General features: G+C 39.3%; 1 protein-coding gene across 3 annotated transcripts in view; it reads left to right on the top strand.

Moving 5' to 3' along the window:
- Positions 1-14193, top strand: part of THSD7B (thrombospondin type 1 domain containing 7B) — a 284858-nt gene that overhangs the window by 44049 nt on the left and 226616 nt on the right. For 2 of the 3 annotated variants that reach the window (XM_057401826.1, XM_057401823.1), the window contains exon 3: positions 12801-13596. In XM_057401826.1, the coding sequence (XP_057257809.1) occupies positions 12801-13596 (796 nt within the window). Of the gene's footprint in view, positions 1-5755; positions 5918-12800; positions 13597-14193 lie in introns of those variants that run through there. The other variant, XM_057401824.1, reaches the window with a different exon arrangement.

The raw sequence follows: 14193 nt of genomic DNA, 5'->3' as shown, positions 1-14193 counted from the left end.
TTTGTCCATTGCCTGTCATAATCTAATCTTCAAAATTATCCACAGACTTCATCATGACCTCCAAAACACTGGAAGTGTTTCCTCTGAGAAGGATTAGGAGCTGTCTCCAGTGTTTCAGAACCCATGATGGGGCAATCATGACATTTTACATAAACTTCTGTTGCACTGGGTACAGACTGCACATAAAAATACTGGTTGAATAAAAAATGTGAGCAAAATGGGATAATTTAGATATAAATATCTCATAGCATATATTATATATACGTATGTGTGTGTATATGTATTTGACAGTAAAGTTATTCACATTCACATGTGTATTTTTTTCCTTTTATTAAATATTTCATGATTTTTCTTAATCAGATGTGCCTTTAAAATAGGAAGCAGAAAGGGGTATATTTCTTGGCTTATCTTTTCTCTCGTGCAGACATTTCTGAGCTTGAGCACACAGATGTTGAAAGGTTACTTTGATAGTGTCTCCTTTCAGTAATGCTCCAACAGGACTTGGGACTCAACCACTCCTTTGATTAAACACTTAGGGCAGGAGCATCTTCTGTCAATAGTTAGTAAGTTGGGAATTTCAGGTGCTATCATGGTGAACTCATATGTGACCTAAATTGAAATGAAAGCACCTTGTGGCAGGCTTTTTATCTTGTTGAATTGTGTTTGAAGTTGTGATCATTCTTTGAAGCATATTTAAATTAATAGCTACTGCATTTTCTTGACAATACTGGTAGAGATAATGTGGGATTGCCATTATTGTGGTCTGGTTTTTGATCATTTCCGTTTCAGTAAGGATGATGAATGAACATCTCTAATAAATGATAGTTTAAAACATTAGTTTTGCCATGTTGGTGACACAGTGGAACAAAGATGATTGCCATGCTGATGTTTAATTTAAAATTGTCTAAAAATTTGTACTTGACCTCTTTATATCAAGCTGAACTTGAGGCACACTTGGTTTATGCAGGTTTCCTAAGCAATTATGACAATAGGGTGTTAGATTTATTTTGCAGGCTAAATGATTATTTTATATATTCAGTAGAACCATTCAGGTCTACAAAAGAGAACTCTTCACAGTTTAATTTTTGTACAAATATCTTTATTTGTAGTATAAAACAATGGAACAACTAGGTACTCTTGTGTAAATTAGGACCACTGTTTATAAATATCTCTGCAATTGAAAGCAACAGAAGTACCAGATGTGTAATTACATTAGCACAGATACTCTACAAGAAAGCTACTTCTGTGAGACAGAAACAAGCTTAATGTGAAAATCTTTGCTTTTGAAAGCATGCATGCTATCCACATCATTAACCTGTTAATTAAATCTATAAGGGCTGTATTTTCTGAGGCCTTGTTAAATGATTACTTATGTACAAAAACGTTTCTTAAAATCTTCAGTTGCAAAGTGTGGGCTAACATTGTAAAAGCAGATGCTTACGTTTGGGTGTAAAATATGCATACCTCTGTGCCTCTGTAATTGATCTTTTTCCAAGTTAGCATTCTTTTAGTTCAAAAAGTCAGTGTGATGTGACCAGATTTCCAAGTTCAGAACTGTTCTTCTGTGCTCAGAGAACAGCCCCAGCAGAATACGTGAATGATCCCTGCACCCTGCCACATCTCTTACTGGTTTTCAAAAGAAACATGGGTCTATGCCAGTAAAGTCATCCTCAGGATATATATTCTCAGCTCTTTAAACATCTCGAAGGATGTGGTTTTATTCATTGTGAAAACGCATGTAAAGGTGCATGACTGTATTTCAGTGATAGCTGAAGACTATTCAGAAATATGTAACCAGCAAAAGTGCAGAATAACATGGTCAAAAGATATGCCAAAAAAGTAGTAGAGATGTACCAGCATTGTACGGCTGACCTCTGCATAATTCTAGGATGCGGTTTGATGTCTGAGCACTTCCATCTTTAAATTACTGAACTGTCATTCTGTTTCCAGTTTTCTTTATTTCAACAGTGTAGATATTGAAAAAAAACCCCAAACCAAACAGAAAAGACCCCAAACAAAACAACAAAATCTGCCCTGTCTTCTGAACATGCTTGTTCCCACACTGGGACCATGGCTTAGCACTCTGCCTGCTGCAGGACTTGCAACACTGGGGCTCATGTTAATGTACTGACACAGATTTATGGCCAAGACTCTGATACTCTTTTCTCTGTTTATCCTTAGAGCATTACTGGCTTTTGCTCCAAGGAATCTAACTGATCTGGAAAAGGAAAACCTAAATTAAGAAATAAAATGAGTAGGAAATTGCTCTGCATGTTGGAATGTTCTAGGTCATTTGGAAGGTAGGTTTACAGAGAAGTGCTGCAGCAGAGGGGCTTTCTCTGGATGGGGTGTAGTTGAATGCCATGTCCTGCTCTCCAGAAACGAAATATATCTAATGTGCTATTTTGGAAAAAAAAAAAAGAAGTTCAAAAGCATGACAGGATATTGCAACATTTTCAGAAGATCTGTGGATCTCAGTCTAGCCTGATGCACAGATCTTAGTCTGACAGTATCTTACTTTCACTTATCTGCACGCATAGTTATTCGGAGCAACGGCTGGCAAAATCTGCCTCCAGGTGCGACAGAGCTTTTTCTTTCTTCATACAGGTATCTAGATATGCTATGCTTACTTATATTTTGTAATTCTTGTCACAAGATTACCAAGATTTTTCTGGTCTTGACACCTGCATGAGGTGTCTAAATGAGGTAATGTGATCATGTCCTCTGACTGCAAACTCAAGTGTTTTATTCTAAAATATTCAAGTAGTTTAGTTATTCTGTTCTTATGGACCATGCAATCAAGAAGCTGAATTTATGATGTGAGGGGAGATTATCTCAGTTTGGCAATTAATGTATTTGTCATTGCCTTCCTTTTATATTCGTTTCCCTGCCTCCTCCCAATAGAGTTTAGTTATTTAGGTTTTTTGTGGTTGGTAGTTTTTTTTGTTTGTCCAGGATTTGGGTTTTGTGTGTGTGTGTGTTGTTGTTCAGTTGTTTGTTTGTTTAAAGTATGTCTGCCTTTGAAGTGAAACCCACTTGTATCTTAAAGCCCTTCATCCTGATTTACACTGTCTGGAAACTTAAGCTCTTTGACCCTTTTAGATTGATGAGACATTGCTCAACCACCAGCCATTCCTCCTGTCAGCAGCCTGTGCTCACAGAGTCTGTGAGACGAGCAGATTGATTTACTGCTGGAGAACACTTATCATTCCAAACTTTGGCATAGCTATCTATTTGTATTGTTTATTCGTGCACAGCTATTTCTAACTATTGCAGTGAATTTTGCTTTTCCTAAATACTTTTGCTTTAGAATTTGGAGCATTTAAGAGGAGTAACGAGAGTAAACTGCAATTTAATTGCAAATAATTACAGGTGGATAACTAAATGTGGACTGTTAACAAACAAACAAAAAAGAGAAAGTGCCCAGTAAAAGCAGTTTGTAAAATTCTGCAATAACCTCTGTCCAGTGTTTATAAAATTGACGTGCACATATTTTTAAATAGTACTTTTCACATGAATTAATTATGCTATCTGTTGCCAGGGAATTGTTATCATTGGTGTTCTCCATCTATGCAGAAATGCTAATTAACAGCATTTTTGGGCACCATGGGAAATCCTGGCTGTTGTATAGCTCTTCTATAATGCTTAGTAAGAATAATAACTGTCTGGCCCATACGGTTGAGAAGGTATTTCTGTATATGTACATAGTGTCTATATTTTACCATCTACCTTTTCTGTTCCAAGAGCTTTGGGCATCCCTGTTTCTGCTCTGGAGCAAGGGAAGTACCCACAGGCAGAGGGCCTGCCTGAGCTGGGGCTCATCAGAGGTCCCACCTGGAGAATATCACAGGGTAAGGAATTTGTAGGTATATGCATGTCAGCTCTGCAGGAGTCTGAGGGAGAGTTAATACAATTCCACCATATAACCCTAGCTAGACTTGGTAGCACCTCAGTGTGCAATTCTTGATTTTGATTCCATTGCCATAGCATATTGACCAGTATAATATCTGAAAAAGTATGCTGGCTTCTGTGCTGTAGTGGCTTATAAAATAGGTAAGTTGGGAATAGCATGAAAGTGAGTAGAAAAAAATGCAGTTCTCCCTTAAAATTATTTCTTCAGAGGGGTGTAGAAATTTCTGTGATTATGTGCATGTGAAATAAATTCTGATACTTCAGAAAGGTTTTGCAGGTGTGCACATAGCTGTATTATTTCACAACTTTTCCTGTGAAAGTTTTTTTGTGAAAAAAGGAACCATTAAATTTTTAAAGTTTTTAAAAACAGAATGTTGCTATTATTTCACTGAATAAATATAATTTAAGCTTCATGAAAGAGTAAGAAAATTAGAAACTGCAGTTGTCACAACTCAGACTAAGGGGTGGCAGCATCTTTGGTGTTTGGCAGGTAATGAATCATTGCAGAACTGATACAAGAAGTCTCTTTGTGTCTTGGAGTTTGAATACCAAGCAGGTGTTGAATTGCTGCCAGTGCTTCCCCCCCAGCTGTCTCACTGAGGCCCTATCTCAGAGCATCAACCATTTGACAGCGATTTTCCTGGTGTGATTCCTTTAGGAGTCCATTAGTGGTGATCTTGATGTTGTATGGTAAGATTCGTTGGCAAGATGTGGATGGGATGGTCTCTTCCAGGGCTGAGTGTATCACCTTTGGAGTCCTTCTACCCTTTGCTGGGTTATCAGCAAGAAGGTGGACCTGGAGTCCAGGCTTTGCATGCTGGAAAAATGACTCCGAGCAACTGCCTATGTGAAGGGCGGTGAGAGGGAGCCAATGTATGGAAGAGCAGAAACACCTTTTTGCAAAGCTTCCTGGTGTTGAACCAGTAGTGTAAAGACCTGTATAACCCCGGAGTGGGCCTTCTGAATCACACAGTTTCTACAGGCAAATATGAAATAATCTCATTCACAGATATACCAAGGTCCCTTTTGCTTCCCTGCAAATAATCAGAGTAGATCTCCTCAACTTCTTACTTGGTTGGGCTTGAAGGGGTCTGAGCTTTCCTATGGGCTTGAGAGAGGATTTAAACATAACTAGAGAGGAGGTTTGGGTTCAGAAGAAGGTATCATTGAGATGTGTGTCCAGAAATGCCTGTGTATCTTCCCTGGTTCCCACTGGTAAGCCAGGCTGTTTGTGTTGCAGGCGATGCTGTGTAGCCAGTGTTTTTATTGATTCTGGGTGTTTTCCACAGGCAAGTAACAGTTTCCTTTGGGACATACAAGCCCTTGAGTCGAGGTGGAGTGACTGAAGAAACATTTCTCAGCTGCTTTTTCTATTAAGGTTACATTTACAAACATCTTATAAAGGCTATCCATGTTCTAAAAGGAATCGGTTTTCATAGGCATTTGGAATTTTAAAAAGGCCAGAGTTTGATTATAACTATCTATAATTCAGTACTGAGATGTTTTTAATCTCATCTGCAGTAAACTACTCATATTTATAAGGTGATGATAACATCTATTTATTTTTTGTTTTTACAGTATACCTAAATTTATGGCCTACATTATGTCCTCATCTCCTAATGTCAGCTGCTATCATGAGCCCTCAAAATGTGTCAGATGAGTATTACAGAAATGCATTCTAATACGTGTGTTTGTTGTTTTTATTTTTTTTCGTATTTTTAAACTGAGAGTTGAAAGAATAGAATATTTTCCCCTGCGCCGTCCCTGGGGTGTGGGCACATGATTGAGTAGCTCAGGCAATGCAGTTGGTATTAGTGATTATATTGAGAAGTCCTGCCTTCAAGTGCCAAGGGGTTAGTAAATCACTGAGTTTTCATAAACAGCAGTGTTCGTTACATTTTGTTGCAGAATGTCTTTCTTGCTGTAGTGTGTCTTGAGTGTTACCGCGCGTGGATAATAAGGGGAAAAGCTGAAATGTAAAATTGGAACAAAATGCTGCATGGCTGTAAGTCACTAAACTTCACTTCTATTCAGATCTAAAATAAGATGAATAACTAAGCTGCTGAATTACTCATTTGTGTAGGTCATGAAAGTTTAAAAAAGTGCTGCAAGTATTTAAAATTAATCGCAGGAATCAGAGTAATTTTAATGCCCTGTGTGACACATTGCAAATGGTACAGTAGTCTTTTATTTTGTACAGCATCTTTCATACAGGTTATAATAGAAAGGGTTTTACTGAATTGCTGTTAATAATAAATAACTAAATAATTGAGACAGTTAAGTACTGACAAGGAGGAAAAGCTGCGTTTTGGCTCAGGTGTAGCAGTAGGTACAGGGCAAGCATAATGGGGGACACTTCCAGGAAGCAGGGGGGTAGGCAGTTATGCTAACTACATAGAATCATAGAATAGTTAGGGTTGAAAAGGACCTTAAGGTCATCTAGTTCCAACCCCCCTGCCATGGACATTGACACCTCACACTAAACCATGTCACCCAAGGCTCTGTCCAATCTGGCCTTGAACAATGCCAGTGATGGAGCATTCACAACTTCCCTGGGCAACCCATTCCAGTGCCTCACCACCCTCACAGTAAAGAACTTCTTCCTTATATCCAATCTAAACTTCCCCTGTTTAACTTTTAACCTGTTACCCCTTGTCCTGTCACTACAGTCCCTAATGAAGAGTCCTTCCCAGAATCCTTATAGGCCCCCTTCAGTTACTGGAAGGCTGCTATGAGATCTCCACGCAGCCTTCTCTTCTCCAGGCTGAACAGCCCCAGCTTCCTCAGCCTGTCTTCATACGGCCGCTGCTCCAGTCCCCTGATCATCCTCGTGGCCCTTCTCTGGACTTGTTCCAACAGTTGCATGTCCTTTTAATGTTGAGGACACCAGAACTGCACACAATACTCCATGTGAGGTCTCACAAGAGCAGAGTAGAGGGGCAGGATCACCTCCTTCGACCTGCTGGTCACGCTCCTTTTGATGCAGCCCAGGATATGGTTGGCTTTCTGGGCTGCGAGCACACACTGAAGCCAGCTCATGTTCATTTTCTCATAGTCCAACACCCCCAAGTCCTTCTCTGCAGGGCTGCTCTGAATCTCTTCTCTGCCCAACCTGTAGCTGTGCCTGGGATTGCTCCGACCCAGGTGTGTAGGAGCTTTCACTTGTCATGGTTAAACTTCATGAGGTTGGCATCAGCCCACCTCACAAGCATGTTAAGGTCCCTCTGGATGGCATTCCTTCCCTCCAGCGTATCAACCGAACCACACAGCTTGGTGTCATCAGCAAACTTGCTGAGGGCGCACTCAATCCCACTGTCCATGTCAGTGACAAAGATGTTGAAAAGACTGGTCCCAACACCGATCCCTGAGGGACACCACTCGTTACTGGTCCCCAGCCTGACATTGAGCCATTGAGCCATTGACCACACCTCTTTGCGTGTGGCCATCCAGCCAGTTCTTTATCCACTGAGTGGTCCACATATCAAATTGACGTCTCTTCAATTCAGAGACAAGGATGTCATGCGGGACAGTGTCGAATGCTTAGTATAGCTGTAAATGCTGCAAATATTACTTTGTGATATATAATATGTAAAAGTATCAGATAAGGTGTTCTAGACTTTCTAAGGAGTTCGTCCCCAAGATGTTGATGTTAGAGTGTTTAGTCTGCAAAAAAAAGGTGTCACTGGACCGAGTACACTGCCATGGAGAGAGCATGGTATGCAAATGATATGACTTTCATCAGCATAGTAAGAACTTTGTCCGAATCATTAGAAATATTTTTCTTGTTATAATGTGGAGTAGCTTTGCATCTTAGTGGAAAAGAAAAAAAAAAAAAAAAGGTGAGAAAATAAGTGATAGTTCATATAATATTGAAGTTTGGTTCATAATTAATATGTACAAATCTCATAAAAAAGACATTGTTCCTGTGAAATTACATAAATCTCATGAAAATGTCTCATAAAATAACCAATTCTTATGACACTAATTCAGTGGAACTTATTTTTTGTTGCTGTTACTGATAGTTAATATTAATTGGTTGTAATGCTGTTAGGAATAGAACTCGTGTTGTCCAAGTCTGTTTTATATGTTCTCAGAAATCACAGAATTTGGATCTTTCCATTTCATATAAACATGCTGTGGTGGAAGAATGCTGGAATGGCATCCAAAGTGATTATAGGACTTTTCAAGCAGAAGTATTCAATGAACGTGGACACTGCAGTGATCTTCTGGAGTTAGTCATGTCTGATGGAGTTATTCCTTAGTCAGGCATTAAGGAAGTTGTTGATCTTTGTTATATTTGTTTAAGAATTAGGAGGTTCTGTTTAAAACCTAATTGTTAAGGTCTAGAACAATTCCTTTCATATTTTGCACTTCAACTGAAAGACACAATAGGAGGACTATTGCAGTGATTGTCCATTAATTTTTTTTCTCAGTGTTTCTTCTCTGTTCTATGTATCAGATGTGACTCGGAACATATCTGTTACCTGTTTGAAATAAATTACTAACAGAATACTCTATTTAACTGATTGATGATCTTGTCCTAAATTTGCAGATTAGTACATAGCTACAGGGACAGAATAATTGTGGAAGATGCTTATTGTTGAATGAATTCTCAGATGGTGAAATGGTTGCAGTTAAGCTAAATGTCACATTAAACAGAGCATAATTATTGTAACAAACCTTATTAAGCAATAACATACTTTTTAAGCAGCTCTTACCCAGTTTCTTGTTCTAGGTTTGATGCTTACTGGTGTTTCTTTTTGTCTGTAATATGTAATTATTATCTGAAAAGCCTGCTTGCCTTCTGCTTGTGACACCTGTGTGTCAAAGAGCAGATGTCACTGTGTTCTTTCAGACTTAAGTATTGCATAGCTGTAGGTATGTCTCACAGGCAGGAAAAGCAAATCAGTGCACATTACATCAAATAAACTACAATTGCTGTATTATTGCATGCTTTAATGGGATTAGAGAAGCTGTATGGAATGATAGTAGAGTACTCTTTCTGGCTAATAAAAGATGGCAAACAGAACAATGTGTAGCTTTTCTTTATTATTTTATCTTGATTAATTAATCCCTTTCATGTCATTATCACTTATAGTGTTATCAATGTCTTTAAGAGACAGTAGGATGTCTTTGTTTACAGTTTTCCATAAACAAAGGCATCCCACTGTCTCTTACAATTTTTATATAAGTCAATTTTTGGAAATAGTGGTTTGATTTAATTTCTCTTTAGCTTGGTTGACTAACAGATTTATTTGTGCTTTTGCATGTTCCTTGGTATTTTGCAGATCTCCATGCTATTTTTTAGGGAAGAACTTTTTTGGCATCCTAGTGGACAAAGCCTTACTTTCAGTTAGATGCTCTTTTATAGAGTAATCCTGCTCAGAGCAGATTCAACATTGAATTCACACCAGGTTGCTCAGAGCTTTGTTCAGTTGGGTATTGCAGACCTTCAAGGATGAGATTCTGCTGTCCGTTGGGCAGCCTGTTCCAAGGGTTATCCTCATAGTGAGGGACCTCCCTGGTTTCTGCATACATTCACGGTCTCTCCTCCCACCTGTGTCTTGCTGTGATGAGATCAAGCATCCATCCAGTATCGGAGTAGTTTACAATAGTTAGGAGACAATATCAATCCTTTATTTTCATCTTTGTGTACTTTCTGTAGACAGACCACTGCGTAATGATGTTTAATTTTGTTCAGTCTTTAATAACCAGTGGCATCCCATCTTATATTGGGAGTTTTTAAAGCATCTTTCTGAAGTTTGGGCTTGTGATGCCTAAATTCCAATGGGTTTTTAATAAAACATAGTTAATATTATTTTTCACATTGTGCCAAGATGTGTCTTTTAATTGACTCAGAATTATTTTAGGGAATGTGTAAATTTAACATGACTCTTTTAAAAATAATTAAATTCTAATTACAAAGCAGACTATTGAATAGGAAGTATTTACATCCTTCTCCTCATTTAAGCTACTGAACAGGATATTTAACCAAGCAGTGAAACATTATGGATAAGTTTACTGCTACATTCTGAAGAGATCATCAGGAAGTGAAAAAAATCCATAGTAACAGGTTTTGCATCTGATTCTTAACCTTATTTTTCATGCTTCCTTTTTTGGTATGCCAAGAGCATAGGTTTTTAGCACATTTGCCAGAGAATAATTGCAAATTGTGATGTGTCTAATGATAGTGTAATTACTTATGAGTCCTTGCTTACTTTTTTTCCTTTCAGTAATTTTTCATTCTAAATTCATATTTGACATTACATAATGGCCATATCTTGCTTCTGGCTTCCTCTGCATCTCTCTCTATCCTCTTAATGTAAGGATTGGTAAATCTGCAGCTGGTACATGGAGTAGCTCATGAGCAACACCCAGAAATGCATTAAAAATATGAGCATGACGAGTTCTGTAGAGTAGTGAAAGAGTGGTGGTAGGTATGGTGAGTATAATTTGGCCAGTCCTCTGCTAAAACTGCTTTGTATTACTCCATGGGAAAGTTTAATGCTGTCTGCCATCCTAAGTAGTAGATACTTAATTGGTGCATTGTATTTCAAGGTCCTGTTGATGAATAAAATAATGTTATACAAAATGCTGAAGTGAAACAATATTATTCTTGAATATTTGCTTTAAAAGCAAACTGGTGAAACCCAGACTTTTCCTGTACTGAAACTTCCATATATCAAATAACTAAACTGCCCTTGCCGAGAAGAAATAAGTGCTGAAATAAGCAAATGGTACAATAATGTCACAATGCATAGTCTTTGTGGTAGTTACTTTCTGTTAATACAAAGCCACCTAGTACCTGAGGTTTGAATTTTGCCTATTATTTTTAGTAAGATGACAGTACATACATAATCCGATGTCTGGTTTTGAATCTTGCTGGCATTTGTATGAGAAAATTGTTTTAGAGGGAAACGAAGTATCAAGGCTGAATGTTTAAATTGTCAGTGGACCTCTTCATGTAACTGAATTTCAAAAGCATATTTAAAGATTCATTGTTTTGAATATTCATTTTTTAAGCATAGTGGATTCTGTTGAAAGCCTGTCGTTAGTGTAGTACGGCTTGTAGAGCACATTATAGTTTGATGCAACCTTTTTTCATTCAAGATACATGACACGGCTGAGTTATTACCTCAGTCTGATATCTTTTGGTGTGAAACAGAGGCATAAAAGGGACAACGTTTTTTCGCATAGCCTGAAGGATTCAACAAAAGCTGGAGCTGTCTAAACCCTGACAACTCTGAAAACCTCCTTGCCCTCTGCATGTCCACCATGGAGAAAGGTGTCAGTCTGAGGGTAGAGTTCCAGTCCTGGCCTTTAGGATGAGGGGAGGAGGAGCGCCCGCAGAAGGGACATGGCAAGAAGAGGAGAAGCTTGGCTATATTGAATTCCTATTTACTTTCCTCCTTTATTAACGGTGAAAAAGGAACACGATTTCTTTTTTTTTTTTAATTATACTTTTGTCAAGCTCCTGGCTCTGGAGGATTAACTCCTCTATTCATGAAGACAGAACAATGGGATTACCAACAAAACCACCATCAGGTGAATGAAATAGCTGATATTATAATTGCAGCCATTATAGGACTATTTTTTGTTTTTATGTGTGTATTTGGTTTTGTAGTGTAAGCACGTAAATGTTTGGTAGTTTTAGAATCAATTTTAGATAACTTGACTGGAGTAACTTTTCTTAATCTAAATTGACCTTCTTATTGCAAGTTCATTTTCTGCCTTGAAAAGATGCAAAAGATAGGGTAGTTGCAGTGTATTTTCAAGCAAGAATTATGTATGCGGTGCTTGTACTGAGCAAAATTGCTCTGTTACGAGATATTGGAAAGTTTTTAAACTCAGGAATGAGATGGGGCCCTCTTGAGATATGATCATCAGAATCCCTTAAATATGTTAAAGTTTGGCCTGAGTGCTTTTTCTAGCTTTTCAGTTTGCAAGTGATTTTGTACTTTATAGCCATCAGATTATTTTTTTGACTTGGTGGAATTTTGTTGAATAATATTGTCACAGAAAAATCTTTCTATTTAGCCATGTCTGATTACATTCACCTGCAAATCCTCAAATAAGGTTCATCTGATTACATATGTTCATGTGCTCTGCAACTAAAAATGACATCACTGTGCTTAATTTTGTTTTAATTTCTCTTCCCAAGCTTCACCACCTCATACAGTGCCACGTACCGGAAGTGGAAACGGCTTGCTCGGTGTACATTTTAGGCTAATTGAGAAGTTGATGCATGCGAGGTGCCTTTTCTGCTATTGAGGCTCTGCTCTCAGAGCAGAACCCTGTGACACCTGTCCTGCAGTACATCTGCTATCATACCTAGTTAGTTCCTCTGTTTTGAGCCCCTATCAAGTATGCTTTTATTTTCGTAGCATTTATCTTCACTGTTTCATCCTTGCAGATGATGATTCAGCTGCTTCCCAGTGCAGTTTATTCCATTGACTAATTGCTCTATTAAGGCTATTTTTCTTTTATCTAATTTGACTTCCTTTTCCTATTAGATTATTATTCCTTTATGATCATTTTAAATTCACTTGTACAAGTGAAATTAAGTATTCATGTTTCCTCAGGGTTTGGGGTGTGTTTTAATGCTACAGAAATGTGCCTGGCCTGCCTTTAATTTGAGATGATACAGGGCATTTTCTTTTGTCTGTCTTCCCTGCAAGTTTCTCTGAGTGGTGTAGTGATACAGCTACATTGGGAGGAGAAATTACTTGTAGCCTTTAGGAAGCATTTAACCAATTTTAGGGACCAGCTGGTAGTTATTTACTTTTTAATGCGTGGCAGGGTGTGGTTTGGATGCTACTGTGAATCCGTCAAGACAGGTCTGTGGCAGGAGTACTGCATGGCTTTTCTCAACACCTCCTCCTTTGCAGGTCACTGGGGCCGGTGTGTGGGTGACTGTGGCTTGGGGGGCATTCGGAGTCGGGCCGTCTGGTGCACCCACGTGGAGGGCTGGACAACGTACCACGCAAACTGCGACCAGAAGGACAAGCCTGAAAGCCAGAGGAGGTGCTTTAAAATCTGTGACTGGCACCTGGAGCTGTTTGAGTGGGAGGTTTCGGCATGGGACAGGTGTGGGCTTATCTCCTCTGCCGGCGGTGAGGTGGGAACCGGGGCTTGTGTCACCGCGCAGCACGGGCTGCAGCGCCGGAGCGTCCGCTGCCTCCAGAAGCTCAACAGAACCATTGTTGCCAATGAAATATGTGAGTATTTCACACCGCAGCCACCTGCTGAGCAAGCCTGCCTGGTGCCCTGCCCACGGGACTGTGTTGTGTCTGAGTTCTCTGCCTGGTCTGAGTGCGGCACAGGCTGCTCCAAGAGCTTGCAGTACCGGACACGGGCGGTCATCGCTCCTCCTCTCTACGGGGGTGCCCCGTGTCCAAATCTCACTGAATCTAGAGCCTGCAGCACTCCCGCCTGTCCTTTCGGGGAGGAGGAGCACACCTACAGCCTCCGAGTGGGACCTTGGGGTGAATGCCAGCTGCCCAATCCAAAAGACATTGACCTGGCTGGGAGGACTATGCCTGATTTGGGTTCAGACTCTGGAGAGCCAAGCACATCTGGACTTCAAGGCTATAAACCCCACCACCGTCCCAGGGAGGTGGAGATTGGCTACCAAACCAGGCAGGTCAGGTGTGTAAGGAGTGATGGAAAAAATGCAGCGCTGAGGTAAGGGTGCTTTGTCTTCTATTTCATCCCCAGTGGATTTGTTTGATGGAGTGCTTGCTCTGCATGGCAGCACCACAGCAAACATGCTCCCATTCTTGAGTTGTTAATGCAAATTTTTATGTGCTTTTTTTATGGTCTTTTTGTTTGTTTGTTAGTTAATTTAATTCCCTTCTTGTAAAGCTTGCATATGCTGAATATTTGGCATCCTTCTATGAATTGTTACTGTTTAATTCAGTTTATGTTTTTAACAATTCTTTTATCTTTTTTGTTGTTGTTGTTGTTTTGAAGAAACATCAAGAAAATGGAAATATATATCACTTTGTACTGTTGCTGGGCCCTGGCTGTGGGAGAGGGAGGTTTCCTTCTCAGTCATGTACTGCATATAATTGTCAGAAGAGGCTAAAATTGCACCAGATTAAACTCCATTCTTACAAATCACCACTGATAAAATAAGTCTGAAAAATTTGGCTTTGAGAGTTTACTAAAACATGTTTCTTGGAAAGACAGATTAGTGAGCAAACCTGTGATTGTCTCCTACTTAATAAGTCTTCCTGTCTGGGTGTAACCCTTGAATGCTGATACAAGATAGGTGAGTTG

Source organism: Pezoporus wallicus, unplaced genomic scaffold, assembly GCF_028554395.1.
Source record: "Pezoporus wallicus isolate ANWC-B61680 ecotype Strahan unplaced genomic scaffold, APGP_CSIRO_Pwel_v1 contig_865, whole genome shotgun sequence".
Lineage (NCBI taxonomy): Eukaryota > Metazoa > Chordata > Aves > Psittaciformes > Psittacidae > Pezoporus > Pezoporus wallicus.
This window is presented reverse-complemented; position numbering and strand designations above follow the sequence as displayed.